Genomic DNA, 23,141 nt, shown 5'->3' on the forward strand with positions numbered 1-23,141 from the left:
CAATTAATCAATAATCATTCACACAGTTTTGGTTAATCTTAGGCTCCTTTTTTCAGCTTTTTAGCAATTAGACTATGACAAATGACCTCTAATGATTGTCGATGACAATATATGAAACCACATTGATCTTGTAGACTTCAACCAGTGGTGTGGTTAATGGTCTTACTCCAGGGGTGGAGCTGTTGTATTTGATATGCCCTGAAGCATGGATAACGTGCCCTGAGGGGGTCATTCATCAGCCAATGCAGACTCGGTTGGGCAAATCTACATATGTCCAGATACCTTTGTTCTGTATAAAGAATGGATGAGGTTGTTCTGGATCAAGACAATAAAAACAAATATTTTTCTGTGATTGTAATTATCATATGTGAAATTCTGATTCCATCATTAGTTATGTGTGTTCTTTTGCCATGATTTCTGGTTTTGTTGCTGGTGTCTTATCATTAGTCATATGCTAGAAGTCTATTCAGTGCCCGTTGCTTACAATGGACAAAAGACTGTGTGAACTGATAACAAATGACTTACCAAAATGCAGAGTTAAAAACTAAACTTCATAAATGAGAGAAGTAATAACAACACAAATGTTAAAAAATCCTACATTTAAAGGGGTATTCCGGTAACAACAAGTACAATCTATTTTGTGCTATTAAACTACATGAGAGGATTCATAATACAATGTTATTAAAAGTTTCCAAGCATTTTCTTGTAAAAATGTTACCTTTGTGGAACACTACGGGCAATTTTTCCTCCCAGTTTCGTAGTTACGACCTGTAATTTCTCTCTGCCCTCGATTGTACATATGGACCGGATATCTTTCCAGTCTGACATGGATCTCCTTCCATCACTAGACAGTCATCCAAAACAAGAGAGGCCATGGTAGCGGTGAGTAGCAGAACTGTACTTACCACCACCATGTAGCTTCGTGAGTTTACCCTCAGCTACCGGGAACGCACAACCAAAACTAGGAAGCAAGGGCACATGGGAAATGTAATTTTCAGAGCTCCAGGACAGTATGGGACAGAAGTGACAGCGTTATCTTGAAGATGTGAGCAGCCTGCTAAGCTCTGGGCCTTGGAAGGGAATAAAAGTTAAGAAAATAGCAACGATCTACAAACAAATGATTGCTATGTTAGTTTTTTGAAAAAAAAAAAATGCTAAGTAACCTGAATACCCCTTGAATGTAAATAAGTCAGTCTAAAATGCATCACTTTTATCAGAAGTGCTGATACTGTATGATAAGTCTGACTTATCCTTAGTTTATACCACCATCTTACGCTGTGTCTGTATTCTACACCCGGGGCCAGATTTAATATGGAAACTGAAGGAGAACCATATAAATCACTGCCTCCTGGCCACTTTTTGGGTTTCTACGCCCCGCACGCCACTAAGGGCGTGTTGGGTCGTAGGTCGGGCTGGCTGAGGGATAGCCGGGAAGTGAACTCCCGCCACATTTACTATATTCTTCACTGGAGGCTAGAGCAAGACTCCACCAGTTCCAATCTGGTCTACAGGTCCAAACTGATGGAGTTTGCCCCTTTTATTAGATATAAACACAGGATCACAGTAAGGGAAATTTTTAAGACTGGCGGTATAAACGTCAGTGTTAATAAATTCCCCCCTGGTGTTTAATTCTAAACTGTCCAAAGAAAAATGAGGCCATGGGGACAGTCAAGTGCAAAGCCCAATGCTTCTCTTGAACTTTTAGGTGTCTGACTAGCAGAGTTTGTACAAACTGTGACCACTATTACTGGTGATATTTCTGCAGGTTGTCTATGGTAACATTAGGAGCATCATTACTCATTGAGGTTTCTATTACACAACTTTCGGTGTCATTGTTGAATAGTAAGTCCAAGTTTCTCTGACAATATAGAAGAAGAATGACTTCATAATGTGGAGTGAAAGTGCCGCAGGAGGATGTGGTTATGGTCATTGCCAGATGTCTCAATGATGTTTCTGATGCCTGACAGTTCACATTGAAGATTTCCTGTTCGTTATATTATTTTAGTATTAAAATGTAGGTAGATAAAGAGCACCATCCAGAAATAGAACCTGGTGGCACTACACGATTCCCGTAATATAACAATTCTGTATCTACTTGAGATCACTGTTTGCCATTCATTGGTTAATCATCCTAAAAATTGACAACTAGGTGTCACGAATTGAGTGTATGACGAGAGATGGACCACAATGTAAAAAATATAAAATATTGAAGCAAATTGCAGAAGAGGGGCTACAATGTGAAATGGAGGAGAAGAGGAGCCACAATGTCAAGTGCAGGACAAGGAAAGGGGCCACAAGTTGAAGTGGAGGAGGAGAGGAGCAACAATTTGGGGGAGGGGAGTACAGAAAACTAGGGCACTATAAGTGGGGGATATTAAATTAGAGGGCTCACTAAATGGGGGACCAGCAGTAAAGAGGCCACATATGTGAGGTGTATTGAGTGGGGGGTCTACAAAAAATGAGAAGGGGCATTATATGTTGGTGGGTTGCATAAGAGAGTAATATATAAGGGTTCATAGGGGTTCTGGTCAAAGGAAGGGGGCATTTTACAGTGTGGGAGCCGTGGATATTATAATATTTTAGGAGGTTGAATTATGAGATGGGCAATGGGCATTTTTTTAGTGGCAACTCATTTATCCCTGTCCCAACAATTGAGGGGTATGACGTAACCTATCAGCATCCTCTGCAGTTATATGTAGGGGGTTACCAAAAATTCCAGCTACAGGAGGGGGCTACAGTGTCTAAATATAACATCTGTGATACCTCTATATTTAAATGATGTACAACCCCCCTGCACTCAGTCATTAGCATTACATTAGTCATTAGGATGATTAGATTGTGAGCCCCATGGGGACAGGGACTGATATGACAAGATCTGTGCAGCGCTGCGTAATCTGTGCGCGCTATATAAATAAAGAATTATTATTATTACAGCACCTATGGGATATGATATAGAATATTCATATTATGTCATTGGTAAGTGAGCGACATCTGATACAGGACAAATCTGGACACTGATCCCTGCAATTTGTTTTATTATTCTATAAACTTTTCAAGAAACAAAATTCCCAATCATCCCCTTTAAATTACCATGGCAACCACCAAAACGTTTACATGCGGTAATGATAAAAGTGAAAGTAGTGCTGTGATTGGCTGTCAGTGTGGACCTCTCATTATGACATCTGGTGCGGGCTATAGTGATGCAGGAGTAGGCTCCTGTACACACCAGGGTCTCTGCTCTAGTTTGGACTGGGGGGGTGTATTAGTGACCCCGCTCCTCCCTGCGCATGTCAGAGGCGGAGATGGTGGGAGGGCCCGGGCTGTCTGATGCTTGAGCGGAGAGAGTTGGCGCCAAGCGTGGGCTGCAGAGGAGAGCGCGGCTCCCGGTCATGGTAAGCGCGGCCCGGGCTGTAGTATAGACGCTGCGTCACATCACAATGTACACTAGTATCCGGCCTGCCGGCGGGGAGCTCAGCGCAGCTCATGCATGCTGCTAGGCCTGAGCAATAGATGCCATCATTATCAGCTAGTCATGTCTCCCCCCGTGCAGGGACCACCAGTGCCGCGCTCCCACGTACAGCACACGATGACGGGTCTCGCGGCCGGGTAACGGCCTCCCGCCCAACCGGTGTCACTTTTTACCGCGAGTCCGTCTGACATCCGCGTGAGCGTCCTGCGCCGCCGCCGATTGGCTGCTGCGCTGCGATCACGTGACGCGAGATGTAAACAGTCTGATGCTTGATTTAGTGTTACAGGTTGTTTTGTTTTTTTTGTATTTGCCTCGTAGAACTTTATTAACACTATTTTGTGTCCAGTTGGATAGAGGATGGTAAATATGGATACATTACTTCCAAGTGTTTATCATTATTAGTGAATACATCATATGACAGGCAGCTCTTCATGCAAGACAAGCTGGTAAACAGTATGTTCTATATAGTACATCACTAAGGTGCCTAATAAGAGTCCAGAAAATATGTATATTGTACTGTATGTTTATAAGGTTTTTGATGACTGCGGCTTTAAACGTGAAAGCGAGGTTGGGGGACGCTTAGGCTGCGTTCACATGTGGTCTTTGCTTTGCGTTTCAAAACGCATAGATGACCTATTGAAGTTGGGGTGTATTCACATGGGAACATGTCGGGCCCGCTGGAGAGAAGTGAGCGCTGCTCAACCCTCTCCATAGAAATTGGAGTGTTACGGCCGAAAATCAATCCTACGTCAATAGATGATCACAGAAGGAGCCTGTGCAATGCTTTTTGAAATGGAACGCAAACACCACACGTGAATGCGGCTTAAGGGTCAGCTCCCATCTCCGTTTTTGTTTCGGTTTAAAAAATTTTTTTTACACAGATCTCAATGGGCTTCCAATCGTGTCCGTTACTATCCATTTTTACATTTTCCGTTCGGTTATGTGAGCAGGTAGTTGGAGTTAAAAAAAAAAACAACTGGTGCCCAATAGCATTAATGTCCAGACATCTGATTAAATTACAGTCCTTTTTTAAGAAAAATGGAAGCCAAAATACAGATTGGAACAAGCTTAGTGTGCAGCTTTCTGGGAGGCTTCTATGGCACCTGAGAGATTTATAGTTTCCTGTGATGTGTACAATTTTGTATTGAAGAATGGAATACAGGCAGTCCCCGGGTTACATACAAGATAGGGTCCATCGGTTTGTTCTTAATTCAAATTTGTATGTAAGTCGAAACTGTATATTTTATAATTGTAGCTCCAGACAAATTTTTTTTTTTTTTGCCCAAGTGACAATTGGAGGTTCATTTTTTGCTGTAATTGGACCAAGGATTAATTATAAAGTTTCATTACAGGCACCTTACAGCTGATTATTGCAGTCTGGGACTATAGTATAGTATTCTTCAACCAGAGGGAACAAGGGACTATGGATCATTGTGGATCCCAGTTGACTGTTGTTTTTGTATAGTTTACAATCTTTTTGGGGGGGTTGTAATTGAACCTATTAATTAATGTCTTAGCAAGGTTTAAGGTTACACTCTCAGCCTCCCTTCACATGAAGGTGTGCTTTGCATGGGCCACAAACAAACGTCCTGTGGACTGTTGTTTGTGGCTTGTGTTCCATTGGCGTGTGTGGTCTGCTCATGGGCGGATGACAATGGAAAAAGTCTGCCCGAGCCACAAACACTGGAGGGTACAGGACTCGCTATTTAATATGCGGCCCGGGGAGTTGGTTTATACAGGGGACTGTAAAATCTACATCTAAGTATGAGCCTATAGAGTCGCATGCTCGCCACTGAAATCCCTAATGCACGTTCATAAGCCCTTATAGTGGACAGGCAGTGAAAAATATTCTTTTTCTTGTCTATATTTAAGGATATTCGGAAGTTTTTCGGCGTCACCCCAGCCAAGAAACCAACGAATGAGAAAGATAAAAAAGAAAATAACAAAACTTCTCATGGAGTGACTACACAAAAGAAAACAAAAGACCATAAGGTGAGTGGCATCTTCTATATTTTATAAATGGTTGCAGGCTGCTGTATAAAAGATATTCTAATAAATAGCTTGCAAGTTGTTGATTATTATAAAAGCCGCTGTTTGTTGCGGGAATATCTTTTCTTTGGTTGTATGACAGTATAGTCAACCGGCCAGCAGGTCCAATTTCTAATTTTACTTTCACCACTTTAAAATATTGCATTTTAAATAAATCTCTGGGTTGTACTCCCACTTATCAAAAATGGGTAGCTTGTGGTGTTTTTACTTAAGATATGAATTAAATATCTTAATATCCTATGGCACTGACTACTATAGTCTCACTGCTGTTACGAAAGAAAGAAAACCCATCTGTGATGGTGGTGACCCACATCTCTTTATGAGTAGAGGTTGTCAATTGTCCAGACTAAAGGTCTCAGTACCCTCTATGGCCTGTGACCTTCATTTTCCTAAAACTTTACTTAAAGTTTAAAATAGTTTGTACCTTACCAAACCCAAGGCACAAACCTCCATTTCCCTTTTGACGCTCCCCGCTTGAGACATATCCCCATTTACACTGTAGTGGCTGATACAGGACTTGTATGCTAGTCCTCTGATCGTGCCTGCTGTTTGGTACTAAGGATATAAAGATGTTGTTGCATATAAAGGAAGATTTGTGAAGCTCAGAGCAGTCGCTTATAACTTTTTATTTTATAGCAGTGTTGAGCATTCATATGACATATGATGCTGTGTGATTAATACACTTGTTGCTTTTTAGCTGAAAAGTCCTGGCAGTGATGAGAAAGGGAAGAAGCAGCAAAGTAACAAGAAGAAGAGGATAATCTATGATTCAGGTATATTCCTATTCCATTGCTGATTCTATATAGGTCCTTTCTGTTTTTTATCCCACACAATATCAAACCAAGAAATAATGGCTGCACTTGAATGCTTCATTATGAAAGATGGTGGTGAATCCATACATTGGAATCTATGAAAGGCTTGACACACGTGTTCACTGTACAGTTTGTGTGTGTAATATTCATTATAATGCCTTTTACAATATTTTTTTTACCTCTTTGGACTCTTTTTAGACTCTGAAGAAGACACCCCACCAGTAAAAAAATCCAAGAGGCCACAGGAAGAATCGCCACCTATTTCAAAGCCACTTAAGGTTAAAAAACCTGACCCGGTTGACTATGTCTCAGACACAGGTATGTCCATACATGGATAAATGTAAGTCATGTAAGGGCCCTTGCAGAGTTTCATCAGATTGTAAAACAAAAACTGATGACTGTGGTGTAACTTTTCTATGGCAATGGATCAGTGAAAAGTGGTGTAGCACTTACATGTAGCTTCGAGTACAAAGCATTTTTGATGCGTCCCCAAAGAGGGTATTTTCCACAAGTGTACATATGTAGAGCATGCTGGATACTTTTTAAGATGCAGTTATTATCTCTTTAATACATTTGTATTTGAGGGGCATAGATAAAAGGTATTCATATATCATAGCCTTGGCTGGGGTCTGAGGGAGCCTCTGTCACACAACACCATTATCTTACATGGCATATGACATGGCCACATTAAGAGTTAAATGGACAACAACCACCAGGATGAAGGGCTGTATGCAGATAATGCTGAGGGGCTCCATAAGTGTTAATGGAGCCTGGAGCCCCTCAGACTCATTTGCATACAGTTTTTCATCCTGGTGGTAGATGTCCTTTAAACTCCTCTTAAAACTCATCTCTTTAGGCGGACCAATCACATTCCCTAAATGCATTCAACTTTAACTCTCTCTTTACTAACCCATCATGTGTCCTCGTCTAGTCTGTTATCCGGCAAGCACCAGATACTAAGGTCCAGGCTTCTCTGCACTCCCAGAATATTTTTCTCAAATGTATACAATATTATTGACCTATGAACCCATTTAACCTTTTTTATTCAGTGAATTCCTTTGTCTCTATGATCCTATTCCAAACAACCAGCGCTATCCTCTTTGGGAGAGCGCCATGTGTATTTACTTTCAACAGTGGATGTGGATAAGCAGCGCCTGTTCAGTAATGTTATCTGGACTGCGCACGGTTAATTACGCTTGCAGGTCTTTGTTGGATTTTATTCCCATCATAAGACCTAATGATATCTATTTTACATGGATAAGATTTGTCCAGCATTTAGTGTGACCGTGTAATGATGGGCTGGGGAGAGGGGGAATAGAAGGAGAGCACACACAGGACTTTGGGCCCATTTCCATGCTCTGAGTATCAGTGGGCTGCGCCTATTTGACTGGGCTTTACACAGGTCAGTGCACAATGCTTGGAGGTGGAACAGTCATGTAGATATGATTATTCCCCATGTGTGTAATGCTGGCAGTGCATTTCCAGGTGACAACAGGAGTGAATTTATTTTTTGTCCACATAACAGTTTTTGCCTATGGCCCTCTGGTTTGTTTAGTTAATTGTATACTTAATTTGTTTTGACCATAGCACATGAGATGGGAATATTTGTGACAGTGTCACAATTTTTTGAATTGTAAATTATGTCTGCAGTTCTCCAGGTGAAACTCCTTAAAGGGAACCTGTCCCAAGGGACCTCATTTTCACTAAAGAGCCTTTTCCTTTGCCTTTTCTAAGCATTTGAATTACAATATAATTGTGTGTTTTAACTTACTCTTGCATCCTGACAAAATCCTGGTGTAGTCACAGGGGTTGGGCTTTGGTTTGGATGCATTTCAAAAAACATGTGACTTGTCTGAGCTGCAGGCTGCCTCCATCTTTGTGCTCCTGTACAGCTTGTCCCTCCCCCACTGATGTCATCTCACCAGGCTGTGACCTCTGAGAAGGAGCAGGAGGTGGAGCTATACAGGAGAACAAAGGTGGGGGCCAAGCTCTGAGGAGGGAGTTACAGACAAATCACATGTTGTTTTTGGAAATGTATCCAAACCAAAGTCCAGCCCCAGTGACTACCCCAGGATTTTGTCAGGATGCAAGAGTAAGTTATAACACACAATTATATTGTAATGCAAATGCTTACAAAAGTCAGAGAAGCATCTGTAAAAGCCCATGACACCTGCATTGCACAATCTCTTTAGTGAAAAAGAGGTCCCAGGTGACAGGTCCCCTTTAAAGGGAACCTATTACCAAATTTTACCCCCTTGAACTAGCAACCCCCTGACGTGTTCCAAAGTCATGTAAAATCAGCAGAGAGAAGTCATAATTTGCCTGAGATTAGTCACTTTTAGAGGCTACAGGGGGAGTAGCCTCTAAAAAGGCTTGTGGCTCTGTGAGCTACAGAACCAGAGATACAGACTGTTAAAGACAATCTCTGACATATTAAAAAAAAAAACAAAACAAAACAGGGAACTCTAAAATTACACATCCTAGATCTGAATTAATGAAATATTTTAATTGAATACTTTGTTCTGTACAAAGCTGAATATGCTGACAACAAAATCACAAAACAGGAAAAGGTCTAGCATTGTCCTGCATTAGGAGGAACCAAGGGCCAACCGCATCAGCATATGGTCTCTCAATGAGGATCTAATTTCGGTAACTAATGGCAGTCAGGCTATCTCTGGCGAGCACATGGAGGGCTGTGTAGCCCCCGCACCATTACTGACCCACTGGCAAACTGGTCATTCGGAAGGATGTTGCAGGTTCCATGGCGTCTCCAGACTCTGTCACTTCTAAGGAAACCTCTTAGTGTCGCTATTTCCTTTAGAAGTGGACTGTGCCTCATTGAAGATGCCTCTGAGCCTGTGTGTTTTTACAAAAAATACATAGAAATGTGAAATGTTGGGTGGTTGTTATCGTGTTCCTGGCTCGTATGTGTGACACAACCTTCAGCTATGCCATGGCCTTGGTTCCTATTTACACTGGCTGTCTCCCTAAGGTCAGTGTCTAAAGAACAAATATGCAAAGTCAATGATCCCTCCTGTAATGGAGTCAGTGAATTGTTTAGTGGTTTATTCTCTATTACTTCAACTTCAGTGGTCTCATGTACCCTGATAATTTGTTTTGGCAGCTCCTCAACGTTGATTTTTTTAAAAATTTTTTTTTTTTTTTATTATGACCGTGACAGCCTCAAGCTTAAAGTGCCATCAAATTGTCATTATACATTTTTTTTTTTTCCTTTGTATGACAACTTTTTTTTATTCTATTACCCTCTAAACTGTTTAAGGGGTTGTAAGTCACTTTCGAACTCAATTGCTATAGATAGGGTCCAGGTTTTCGGTCATAAGGTGCAACCCCTTTTAATATTCTAACTTCAAAAATGGTAGATTGGCAGCTTAGTACAGGGGTTGTCCACTTTCAGCAAATAGTTGATTGTTTGTCTAATGAAAAATTATAGAATTTTAATTTTCCAATATTCTTTCTGTATTCCTTGCAGTTTATTTATTTATTTATTTTTTAAGATCTCTGCTTCCTGTCAACCAACAGGAAATCTTATTGTTTTAGTTCCTGTGGATAAAAACTGGTCTCTGGTCATGTGATGTCACACAGGTGCACAACTCGTTATAACACAACGAGTGTGATATAGTGAGTCTTGCACCTGTGTGACATCACATGACCAGGGATATAACGAGCCGTGCACCTGTGTGACATCACATGGCCAGGGATATAACAAGCCGTGCACCTGTGTGACATCACATGACCAGGGATATAACGAGCCGTGCACCTGTGACATCACATGACCAGGGATATAACGAGCCGTGCACCTGTGTGACATCACATGGCCAGGGATATAACGAGCCGGGCACCTGTGTGACATCACATGGCCAGGGATATAACGAGCCGTGCACCTGTGTGACATCACATGGCCAGGGATATAACGAGCCGTGCACCTGTGTGACATTACATGGCCAGGGATATAACGAGCCGTGCACCTGTGTGACATTACATGGCCAGGGATATAACGAGCCGTGCACCTGTGTGACATCACATGGCCAGGGATATAACGAGCCGTGCACCTGTGTGACATTACATGGCCAGGGATATAACGAGCCGTGCACCTGTGTGACATCACATGGCCAGGGATATAACGAGCCGTGCACCTGTGTGACATTACATGGCCAGGGATATAACGAGCCGTGCACCTGTGTGACATCACATGGCCAGGGATATAACGAGCCGTGCACCTGTGTGACATTACATGGCCAGGGATATAACGAGCCGTGCACCTGTGTGACATTACATGGCCAGGGATATAACGAGCCGTGCACCTGTGTGACATTACATGGCCAGGGATATAACGAGCCGTGCACCTGTGTGACATTACATGGCCAGGGATATAACGAGCCGTGCACCTGTGTGACATCACATGGCCAGGGATATAACGAGCCGTGCACCTGTGTGACATTACATGGCCAGGGATATAACGAGCCGTGCACCTGTGTGACATCACATGGCCAGGGATATAACGATCCGTGCACCTGTGTGACATTACATGACCAGGGATATAACGAGCCGTGCACCTGTGTGACATCACATGGCCAGGGATATAACGAGCCGTGCACCTGTGTGACATTACATGATGAAGAACTGCTTGTTATCCACAGGAAGTAAACAATGAAGCTTCCTATGCAATGACAGCAAGCAGAGATCTAGAAACCAGGAATTGATTAGAAAATGGTATAACTTTTAATTGCACAAACAGTATTCATGATTTGTGGACAGCCACATCGTGACGTACTACTACCTCCCGCTTCTGGCACCAGCTGCCCAACGGAGCCGTTATCAGCTGTATATTACAGGCGACATCCACCTCTAACACCAAAGATTTCAGTGTGTTTTATCACCCCAAAGTCTATATAAGGCAACTGTGTGTAAGTGACTGCTATAGGCGGTTTATGTGTTACTAGACAGAGGTTCTCTGGGCTTAATTTGAGCTATTCTATTGATCCTATTACCTCATCTTCCCAGTCACGACTAATCCTCTGCCTCTATGATCACCATTAAAATTTATAGCAAGTGGCCGTGCCTAAACCTGCCAGCCCGAACATCAATAGATAATATACTGTTTGATGGTTTACTTTGCAAATGGCTGCTAACATTAAAGTCTGTTTGCACGTATTGTTTTCCCTGGATACGACCGACTTCCCCCTCCATCTTTTCATTGTTGGGGATGTTTTGTGTATTTACCTAAACCCGCTATAACTGCAGGAGTTATTTGCTCATCGCTCAGGGGGCAGATTTTAATATGTTGACCATATTTTATTATTGTTGTCTGCGCTGCAGCTCTTCTATTTGTTCCTAGACTATAATGGTCTGTGCAGATAGTAATGGCCATTATGTTCACATTATATAGATTACTAGGCCTAATTAAAGTCCTCCAAATCACCCTCAAACAGGTATCCCTATCTTGTACAGTGATGTCATATGGTTAGGATGTGCCTTTGCTTTACTTTCCTTACATTGTACTGAGGAACAGTTCTCGGTGCATCTCAGATATGGGGTCAATTGTTGGTCCTACTGGTCCATCCTGCTCTATAACATGCTGCTTGCAGATAGTACTCTATGTACAACCTGCTCAGCTCCTCCTGCTGTATAACATGCGGCCTGCAGATAGGACACTATGTACAAACAGCTTGGCTCCTCCTGTGCAGATTGTAGATATGGTCCTATCTGCTTAGCTCTTCCTGCTCTATAACAAGCTGCCTGAACATATGATTGTATGTACCATCTGCACAGCTTAGTCACTACTAGGATAATTACGGGTTCTGTGTAATAAACCCTTGGAGAAGACCACATAGCCTCATCCTAGTAGAATCCTCCAAGAATCCACTTATCTTCGGGATGCCCTCAGTCAGTACTGTTACTTTAAAGTGAAATAAACGTTTAAAAACCTTCCCAATGTTTACCAACCGTCCCATAGCCATTAATGATGCAGCCCTCACCCCATACTCTGTATTATTACAGACCTTTCAATCTGCAGGCCAAGGCCAGCTGATAGTGTGTCGCGTAGCATTATTACTCGTGTGCTACATGCCCGGCCCCCTTGCACACGTTGGGTTGTGTGCATTTACTGTGTGACGGTGACTGTTCCCACAGCGCGTGGTTCATAGAGTTAATCTCGATGGTTATTAGCTAACAGGAGCTGAGCACTGGTCAAGGTTGTCTGATAGAGGAGGGATTGATCTATTCTGCTGAGTTATTGGTTCAAGGTTACTCTACCGAAATGTGGATGAAGGGTCTGGCTGTCCAAATTGTTTGTTTCTTTTTGTTTTTTCTTTATAAATTTACCTTGACTCATTTCTTTACATTTTGGGCAGCTCACAGCTTCATGTTGTCGTCATACTCTTGGCTGGTACAGACAGACCTCTTGTCATGTGCAAGTTAGATTTTCTTGAGCTGCAAAACTTGTCATCAAAATCGTGCATGATAAACTAGGGACTAGGGCTATAATCTGATAAACGTGTGCCAGCCCTACCCTATCCAGGCGGGCACACGTCCGGTTCGCTGGAGTAGATGCCAACTTGCGGCCGTGCAAACCTCCCCATGTGAATGAACCCTTTGTCACAGATCCGCGTACTGAGGCTGTGGTAATCTTCTTATATTTTTATCCCTGGCCTCCTTCTTTCAAAAATCACCTTTTAAAATGATGCTAATTTGTCTGATGGCATTACCAGTGCCGTCTCCATTCTGCAGATTCGCAGACTGTTACAATGTGCAGGAGAACTGCCCTACCCCCCAACCTTCTCCCAATGTGTACTGGAACTTCCTCTGCTGCAGTAAGATTATGCAGGCAGAGGAAGGTGGAAGTGCAGAGGGGAGTGGTACACCGTGTAACAGCCTGTCAAACTGCAGCGTAGAGGGGCTCTGGTATCGCCCCCTTAGAGCCTTTCTGACTCATTAGCATAACTTTAAAGATTTTAGAAAGGAGGCGGCCATGGATAAAATATAAGAAGATTACCACAGTCATGGTGCCTTGATCTAGGTGTTAGTGCTCCTGTTTATCATAATGGTTTTTGATGGTAAATTTCCTTTTAAGTTGAATTTGTATATAATTTAGAACTGGTATATTTGGTAAGTGTATCTCCAGGCCAAGTTTGTTTTTTATTTTTTTTTATTTTTTTCTCTTTCCTGGGACAATAGGATTTTCAGAATTTTGGGATGTCATGGGAACAGGATTAACTATAAAACTTCATTGCAGCTTTCATAACTCTTTCACACTGCCGTGTACTCACCTGGTCGAGAATACAGTCACACGCTGGAGAGGTAGAGGGATGCTCACTGCTCACCATAGTAAGGCATGGCACCCAGCCATAAACATGGGTGGCCGGGAACCATAGGCTTCTTTGGGGGACTGATATCTGGCCACAAATTTGTGGCCAGGTATCAGTCCCTCACACGGCAGTGTGAAAGAAGCCTTATGTTGACCATTGCAGTCTAGGATTAAAGTTTAGTACATTTCTAGCATCTATAGAGCTTAAAGACAGTCTGTCTGTAACTATGGGTTATCTGTAAGTCAGGGACTGCCTGTATATATATTTAGTAAGAGGATGTGATATCCACATTTATTAATGCGTCTATCTTAAAAAAAAATATAATAATAATAATAATAATAATAATGTTTACACGTAAAGCAATTCACAATTGTTCTGAATGTATTTCATTTGGACACTGCTGATTGGCAACCGCTGACATAATCCTTAGTAGCGAAAATGCTTTAAAGTTCATTCTGAGCAAAAAACCCCCCCAAAAAATACATAATTCTGCTCCAAAGTATTTTCCTTCTCGGTCCACATTTAGTACCTCTTTTGTCCCATAGCAACCAGGGTTTCCAGCTCTCAAAAAAAACTAAAATCCGCAAGATGGAGGGGCGGAGCCTGCCTCCTGTCACCTCATCACAAGTGCATGGTGCTGACCAATGACACCAGAGCTATCTCGTATCTAGCTAGCTAATACTCCAGCACAGCACATGACAGGACAGCATGAAGACTTCTGATTCATCCAATGAGCAGAACATATTTTTACTCTCCGAGTCCTGATAATCCAGCTACACCCTGGTGCATGAGGAAGCCCAATGCCTCTTTACCACAATAATAAAAAAAAAAGGAACATTTCAGATTGAATCAGTGATATAAGTGCATAAGTGAACAGTAGAAGCCAATGTGTTTTATTTTATGAGAGAAATGCTTCTTTCTTTACTTATCTGGCTCCACTCCTTCACCCCTTCCTAAACTGACACGTTTTCAAGTCTGACTGCAGCTTGCAGTGCTGTCATACTATACTGAAGTCAATGGAGAGGGGAGGAGGGAAGAGATTATTTCAGTCACTATGTAAGTACATGGTTCCTTTCTGCGCTTCAGTATCTCACCGTCTTTTCTTTAATAATATCCACTGCTAATATTTGTTCCATGTTCTATTTACTTTACTCACACATTTTGGATAATCTTCTACAATAGCGCAGAACTTTAGGCCTTTTGTAGCATCCTATATTAAAACATTGATCTCCCACGTTTGCGGTTCTCAGTCCTCCGGCGCAGTGATTTAATATTACGGGCAGAGTGGAAAGCCCCGGGACTGCATTACATGTATCTGTCAGTGATGCGTCATTCATTAAGTTATCATTGCCCATAGATGCAGCTGATGTTTCCTTGTACACAATATTGCTTCATATGTTATTAAAAAGTACTGTTTATCCCTCGGGCTACAAGATTGTTGCTCGGTAAGGAGGTCAACAAAAACATTAAATGTTGGTTGTTTGGTTTCTCTGCTACATCAGATCTTTGTAGCCAAAGGTAATAATTAAAGATTATTTTGGGAGGTCTCCCTAGATCACCACATTTTCCATCATCTTTGTATAACAGGTACACTACAATATAGATATATCTCTGGATATTCTACTTGGATAAACTTGTCTAGTGTGTTTTTTGTTATTTTTAACAACTTTTTCTCTTCTTCTTTCAGACGAGGAAGACTTTGCTACTTTAAGAAAGCCCAATAAGCCTAAAGAAAATGGAACGAAGGTCGTTTCCCCTCCCTCAAATTCTAAAATCACGGCCAAGAAGACCCATGTACCAGCCAAGGTTAAGACTCCCGAGAAGAAAGTCTCTACGTCGGTTGAAGATTTCTTTGGAATGGGGAATGTTAAGCGATCTAATAAGAAGCTGGTGGAAACCAAGAAAGAAGAGGTATGTTGGACGCTTCTCTTGTTACTGGGTTGAAATTGGCTGATTTTAGTAGTTATTTCACGTTTTGTTTTCCCTCCGCAGCCTCGTGGGAGCACAGATGACTCTCTGATGGATGATGAAGCTATTGCTCGGGAACTACAACTTGCGGAGGATGAGGAAGTGAGTGGGATCATTGTTTACATAGGAAATGATTGCTGGAAATATTGGATTCATCCAATGAGCAGAACATATTTTTACTCTCTGAGCGCTGATAATCCAGCTACACCCTGGTGCATGAGGAAGCCCAATGCCTCTTTACCGTATTTTTCGGCCTATAAGGCGCACCAAAAATCTTTTAATTTTTTCAGAAATCAAAAGCGCGCCTTATAGGCCGGTGCGCCTTATATATGAACTTATACAGAAATGTACTACAGACAAGATGTACTGTACATTTACCAGTGTTTAATAGCTCCATCCCCAGAAATTTCCTGCACCTTCCCACACAGTATACAGGGTCCCTAGCTCCTGAAGTGCCCTGGCACCACAACTAACATTGTGCCCATCCTGCCCTCCCCTAGCACGGAGAGACCGGAGCTGCCATTGTGCCGACCACGAGGCAATCATCATCATCAGTAAACAATCCCCCATACCTGACAGCCCTGTAACAGGGGAAAGAGAAGGAGCCACAGGGAACCCCACAGGAATAACACCCTGGCTGAGGAGGGAAGGAGAAGGGGCAGAGGGAGACCGCTTAACCCCTGCTGCATCACCCTGCATTAACCCCCAGCAGCCCATATCTCTGAGATCGGAGCTCTCTGACACGCTGAAGACAAGTTTCCCGGGAAGTGTAGCTGGCTTGAACTGTACGCAGGTCTGCCACCTGCTGGTCATTTTTAGGTACTGCATTTGATCCTGCGCCTTATACTCCAGTGCGCCTTATATATCAGTGGTGGCGAACCTATGGCACTGGTGCCAGAGGCGGCACTCAGAGGCCTTTCTGTGGGCACCCGGGCCATCGCCCCAGCACACCAGACAGGACTCAAAGAATCTTCCTGCAGTTCCAAGCAACTTAAAAGATGCTGCTTTCAGTCATATTTTGATACTTATTTCCCTACTTTGGACTGTAGAATGAGTAGACAGGGCCGAATTATCTTTGGAGGACCTTCGGCTGGCCCCACAATTCTCTCTGTACAGAGGGACACTAGAAAGAAGCTAAAATTATGAAAATCTTCCATCTTTCTACTATGTTGCTGTCTTCAGGAGACCAATATGAAAGTTGTTGAACATGGAGCAATGAGTTACTGCTTTAATTTTTAGTTAGCACCTCACGATAAATAAGGGGGGTTTTTGGCTGCAGTTTGGGCACTCGGCCGCTAAAAGGTTCGCCATCACTGTTATATATGAACCTAGATGTCTTAGCAGGCATTTATTAGAGGTGCGCCTTATAGTCCGGTGCGCCTTATAGGCCGACAAATACGGTAGTAGGCATCCAGAGCATTACATGGCCGGTGGAGAATTTGGGGACTATGAGCTTTAGATGATACCTCCCATTATAATGAAGTGAAGAACTGTGTGGGTTTTTTTTCCCGCCGGAGGATATCCTCATTTGCATCAGTTATGTAAATATTGGTCATAATGGAGGCAATCATTCCTGACATACTAGTGGACAAGTATTGCAAATGTTCATATTCCTTAGCATAGAATAATCAGATGTGTAAACGTTACAGGTAAATACTATCGGAGTAATAATAGATTACATGTAGAAAAACATAGTAGAAAACAGAATGAACATTTTAAGGCTAAGATCCATTACTTACTCCATTGTAAAATAGTGGTAAAAAATAGTGCAGCTATCCTGTGTTCACATCCTGTTTGTTTTTTTATGTTCGTTCCTCTTACGTAAAGCATAGAAAAGGAAAAACCGGGTGCAAGTGTGAACTGCGCCTAAGATCATTCAGTCCAGGGTGCAGTTTCATTAGCCATTTACTTGTGCACCGATCCCCTCTAAATGGGTGGAGCTCAGCCGTAACTTTTTACGTATGTTGTATTATACCTACTGCAAACTGCATCTTATCTAGTTTATTACGGATTACAAAGCAAACCTTAGTCTTGGCGGAGATTTATCACATTTTCTTAATAACCTGGAGGTGACCCAGGTCTGTATAAAAGCACTAACACGTTTACATCTAGTAGGGACTTTGAGTCCTGACTACCGATGGTGATGGCCGGCAGGATGGGTCATGGTGGGGGCATCCCTCTTATATAGATTTGTTAGCGCCGCAATCCTGTCTTCCCTCCGGCAGTAAATAACTGGGCTGACTTTGATCCAACGTGACAACCGTTAACAACATAATTGCATTTATGAATCATTTGGTGGAACCGAGGGAGCATTTATCTGCACATTTATGACCGTAGTTATCATTTGTTGGGATCTTTAAGGCCAATTTATGTAGTATAATACTTCATCTTTAAAATCTCACATCTTCAACACTTATAAGAGATATTCCCTTGTAGTACATGTTTGTGCAAATGATAAAATGTCTTCTATAAAGAAGATAAAACTTTATTTAAATTTTCTTCTTCACAGTTGGAAAGACAGCTCCACGAAGATGAAGAATTTGCTAAAACACTGGCGATGATAGATGATGTACCTAAAGATAAGGTATCTCGCTACATTTTTCAGCATATGTAGGAACCTTTATCAGGTTGGATTTTTCCTGTTCATATCTCCCTGTGTTGGCCCCAGTGATTTCACACGTTACAAGTCACAGGGGCCTGACAATAATTGGCCACAGCAGGTTTTGTGACTGACTGGCTGCTACTGATCCTATGGCCTCTTACACCTCTGTCCCAGCATATTTGACTAAAGCAAATTTGTATGTCAGCTGAAGAATTTAAAGGAAATCTACCATCAAAATCCATCATGATAAACCAGAAGCACTTACTCATAGATACAGGCACCATGACACTGATAATCTTTATATATTAGTTATCCATGGCCACCTTCCTTCTAAAATAAACTTTGTAAAATCCATTATGCATGCTGTAATCTCACACAGTGGGGAGGAGGGTTAGTACTCCTGCACAGTGTAACAGCCTGTGAAGCTACTGCTGGAATGGGCTCTGGTAAGAGTTCATAGAGCACTGCTGGCCCATTAGCATAATTATCAAAGTTGATTTTAGAAGGAAGGAGGCCATGGATAACAAATATAAGAAGATTACCACAGTCCTGGTGCCTGGATCTACGAGTAATGTCCCTGGTTTATCATGATGGTATAGATTTCCTGTAAGACTAATGAACGTAATCTACATGAACAGCAGGTGTGGTGGAGTTCTTTGAGGCTCTGAAAATTGGCATACTTCCGTCAATAGATAAAAAGCTTGAACACTTGTTTGAATACAGCCTTATCTGTCCCCTGAAATAACTCTTGGCTTCTAATTATCCTTTGCATGTCACCATGCATTACTTTAAATGACCAGGTTTAGAATAAGGGAATTCTGTAACTTAAAGGGAATGTGTCAGCAAACAAAGCTTTTTGTATATTGCTTGTACTATCAAACGGTAGAAGTAAATTTATATTCCAGGAATATAGCTTCTCCAAGACCACTTGTGAGTGGCGCTGCTGTGCTCTTGGTCCTCTCATTGAGTTTTTCCACAGCTTCTTCATGCACTGTCAGTTTTGTGGCTGAATAATACAGAGTGCTAAGAGCATTCTTATAAATAGCAAGTACTTGACTAATTTTAGTAAAAGGGCTGGAAGTACAAGAAGCTGACCACCAAGATAAAGATTTATTTAACATTTGGCAAACTTTGTAGAACTATCTAGAGTCGATACTGTAAAAAGCAATCGATCAAATCCTTACAATTAAGGGGGTCTAGGGTCTGAGGTACTCTCCCAAAATGAATCCGAAGCCACCAAAGTTGTTAGAATGAACTGGAAACGTAAATGAAATGGTTGTAAATAGTTAGTGCTATTACATTTTCCGCATTAGTTGATCTGACATCTGCTTCACTAATCCTGTGGTTAATTATCCTAATGTATTTAGATCCAGAGAAAAGGTGAAAAGAAGCAGACCTCTCCTGAATCCAAGAAGAGCCCGGCAAAGGCGGAAAAACATTCAGGTATCAAATGTGAATGAACAACTGCATGGAAAATTATAGGATCCTACAAATGTGGAACGCGAAACATGGAAAAAAGTGAAAAAAGATCTAGTTAGAAGAAGACTGTGATGTTAGTTGCGACCCTTTTTTTTTTTTTTTTTTTTGTGCAACAAAAGATCGCACTTTCAGTATAACAACAGTGGTGAAAAGTGCATTGTTAATAGTAATATAATAATCTTTATTTCACTTTTACAAATCATAGAGGACATATACAAATATAATATTACATTACAGAGTACAAACAGTCATATGGAACAATAGGAGTGAGGGCCCTGCTCACAGGAGCTTACAGTCTACAAGTTATATGACAGTGACTACATATCCAGGCCTGGTGAATTTCTTGTTACTGCAGTGTCCCAGCCATACTCAGTCGCTTTTTGATATAGCCCTATCGTTGTTATGGCCTTGCCAATACACAATGGTCAGATTTCTTAATTTGCTTAAATATAATCCATGGTTAGGCTACTTTCACACTGTAGCCGTAGCCGGGCGGGCATATGTCTGCTGCCATAGAGAGGAGAGGTGACCCTTCCCCTCTCCCATCTTTTCCCCTTGTATGGAGCGGTATGGTGCCGCTCTGTGCCGCCATTGCTTTCTATGGGGAACGTATATACGGCCACAAGTACGGTCATTTGAGTGCGGCCTTAGGCTAAATTCACACTGCCGTGAGCCCGCCGCACCGTAGCACGGCGGGCACACGGCAGCGCGGGGAGAGGAGGAGGAGTTGAGCGCAACTCACCCCCGCCCCTCTCCATAGAAACTAATGGCGCACGGCGCCGTAATACGGGGAAAGATAGGACATGTCCTATCTTTCCCCGGGCTACGGAGCGGTACGGTGCCGCACGTGTGCTGCACCGTACCGCTCCCGTACAGGGCCGTGAGCCCATAGGAGTGTATGGGGGACGTATATCGGCCGTATATACGTCGGCCGTATATACGTCGGCCGTATATACGTCCCCCATACTGTAGTGTGAATGTAGCCTTGGGCTGTAACAACTCCTGGGTGTACCGCTGTTTATTCTGTAGGCATAAGGAATCCTTTCTTGTACAGTAATTCAGGAAGGGTGGCACGTTTACAAATGTAGTTACCCATTTACAATGTTACTCATAGAAGCGTGTAGCTCTGGGGTAATTATCAGCCCGGGCAGTGCCACCTTTTAGCCTTGGTGCCTCATCTCTACTGTATTATGGTTTATGATTTACTTGACTTCTGCTTTCTGCTATTCACTCCTCAGGACTACTTACACATACTGGGGGAGATTTATCATTAGTCCTATGTAGCTTCTTGGGGTGTAATTGTCGCAATTTTTTGCGCAAATATCATTTTCACGTTTTTTTTTTAGCGAGAAAAAAAGCAAAACACTAAAGTCATGCAATGGTGGAAAAAATAGACCATAGAGTGTGCAACACTGTGTAACACCACATTTATGAACTGAGAACTTTCAAAAGAGCACAAATTTAATCGCAAAACTACATCAAGTAGGAGGTGGTGCATGTGGGTCCATTGCTATTACAGGGGGAAGTTTTTGCTCAATTTTGACGTTTTTGCTATCTGAGCAGATGTTAAATCTATTCGCATAGAGCGCACACAGCTGATACTCACATCAGAAGGCATGTAACACTGCACATACACCGGACTGTAAATCCAACTGTTGGAAACCTGCCAGTCTAACACCTAGACAACTGCTCAAAATCCTGCCTGATGATAAATCTTCCCCTATGAGTGCCATATAGCTTAGAAGAGTAATCATTCTGGTATGAGATTGGATGGAAATTTCACCTTCACTTACTTTATACAGAAAAATGGAGGACATTACTTCTATAATACTTTGAAAACTTGGGATCCAACCATTACTGCCCTGAAGGCTTGCACGTTTGTATTGCCAAGTAGGCTATAAAACTTTTTTTTTCCCCTCATTTATGTGAAATCTCATGCAAAGTCAGGCAAATATGACTCTTCACACATCATTTTCAGTGTGATGAGTCCAGTTTAGTTGTTGCAGGGCGAGTGCTGCTTCGGAATCCCCCATCTTCTGTTCTGTAGTACCTTGTGGTTCTGTGAGCTACAAAACTGGACATACAGGCAGTTACAAAATAGGTGAGATTTGGATTTTTATCTGCAGCGTGCCTCTCCAAATATGTATTTATTTGCCTCTGGTTCTGTAGCTCACAGAGATAAGATCTTTATCTTTAATATGACACAGGCAGTATGTTTCTAGTTACTATAGACACAAAAATAGGGGCGTCTGAAGTGACCCTATCCCTGCAACAAACTACATCTACATCTTATGTGAAATTGAAGTGAGAAGATTAATATTTGCCTGACTTTGGGGAGGTTTTTTTTCTTTGTAAACGGCTGAGATTTTACATTAGAGGGAATTCTTCATACCCTACATGACGGCTGGGAGTTTAGTGGGGTAAAACCTGGTGACAGGTTCTCTTTAAAGTGTCAAACTAAGCATGAATCAGTAGTAGAGTGTGTAGACTGCTTCTGTCGTTTCTGGTAGCTTCTCCTCTGTAGTCTCTGTCTGGTAATATACAGTCCTCTCTGAGCTCTTGGGTGCTGTAACTCGCTGCTCCCATCCACTTTATTATATACTGACACAAGGCAATTCTTAGAATAAATGGGTTGGTTGGGAGTTACAGGGCCTAGAAATTACTCTGAATCGCTGAAAATTGGATAACAAGAACGCCAGAGTCTCATTCTTAAAGAGATTGATGGGGATTTTTGTTTTTGTTGCTGGCACCCAAATACCTAATTGTCTCCCCACTTCTTTTTTTATTTTTTAGTTAGGACACTCAGCCAGACAGATCTATCCACAACAATCAAGAAGGAAAAGGATCTCAAAGAGGAAACCAAAAAGCCTTCGCGCACGCACTCTGAAGGTTCATCTTCATCCAAAGAGAAATCTCCAGCCAAGAGCAGCTCTAAGTTAGCCCTAATGAAGAAGAAGGAGGAGGCTCAGCAAAGAGAGGTGGCCATATCTAGTCCAGCTACGAAAACCAAGGTCATATCTCCTAAGAAGGAAATGGTCACACCTGCAAAATCATCTTCAAAATCAGAGGTAGGAATTGTACTTTTAATTGTTTTCATTGTGAAAACTAAAATGCTGAAATGTTATGTATACAAAACCATGTATAGTGGTTCTTCTTTCAAAAGAGCTAGATAGCTGCCCATAAATCAATGTCATACTATGTAAAAGCCTGTTTTGAACGGTTGGATGTTGACATTGAGCTAATTTGCATGTTATACTAAACGGAGCATTGCATGGTACTTGAAGATCTAAGACGCAACTTGACTCCCTCCAAAAGGGGAAACTGTACCCCTCAGACCCACCTTGAATATTTTGGTTACTCAAGTTTTCTGTCTCTTTCACATATTCTGTTTCTATGGAAGTGGTGAAATGCTGCATGATTCCCAGTATAGATATGAG

The 23,141-nt window shown here is 42.0% G+C and overlaps 1 protein-coding gene across 5 annotated transcripts in view; it reads left to right on the forward strand.

Annotated features, from left to right (window-relative positions):
• The first annotated feature begins 3,192 nt into the window (after window positions 1-3,192).
• RFC1 (replication factor C subunit 1) overlaps window positions 3,193-23,141 on the forward strand; it is a 31,464-nt gene continuing 11,515 nt past the window's right edge. For 2 of the 5 annotated variants that reach the window (XM_072125539.1, XM_072125571.1), the window contains exons 1-9: window positions 4,356-4,419; window positions 5,342-5,461; window positions 6,216-6,291; window positions 6,529-6,648; window positions 15,343-15,566; window positions 15,648-15,725; window positions 18,133-18,207; window positions 19,593-19,668; window positions 22,498-22,772. In XM_072125539.1, coding sequence (XP_071981640.1) covers window positions 4,357-4,419; window positions 5,342-5,461; window positions 6,216-6,291; window positions 6,529-6,648; window positions 15,343-15,566; window positions 15,648-15,725; window positions 18,133-18,207; window positions 19,593-19,668; window positions 22,498-22,772 — 1,107 coding nt within the window. In that variant the 5' untranslated portion in view covers window position 4,356. Of the gene's footprint in view, window positions 3,393-3,749; window positions 3,830-3,885; window positions 3,916-4,355; window positions 4,420-5,341; window positions 5,462-6,215; window positions 6,292-6,528; window positions 6,649-15,342; window positions 15,567-15,647; window positions 15,726-18,132; window positions 18,208-19,592; window positions 19,669-22,497; window positions 22,773-23,141 lie in introns of those variants that run through there. The other 3 variants (XM_072125556.1, XM_072125562.1, XM_072125548.1) reach the window with 3 other exon arrangements.

This window comes from Engystomops pustulosus, chromosome 1 (genome assembly GCF_040894005.1).
Source record: "Engystomops pustulosus chromosome 1, aEngPut4.maternal, whole genome shotgun sequence".
In the NCBI taxonomy this organism is placed as follows: Eukaryota; Metazoa; Chordata; class Amphibia; order Anura; family Leptodactylidae; genus Engystomops; species Engystomops pustulosus.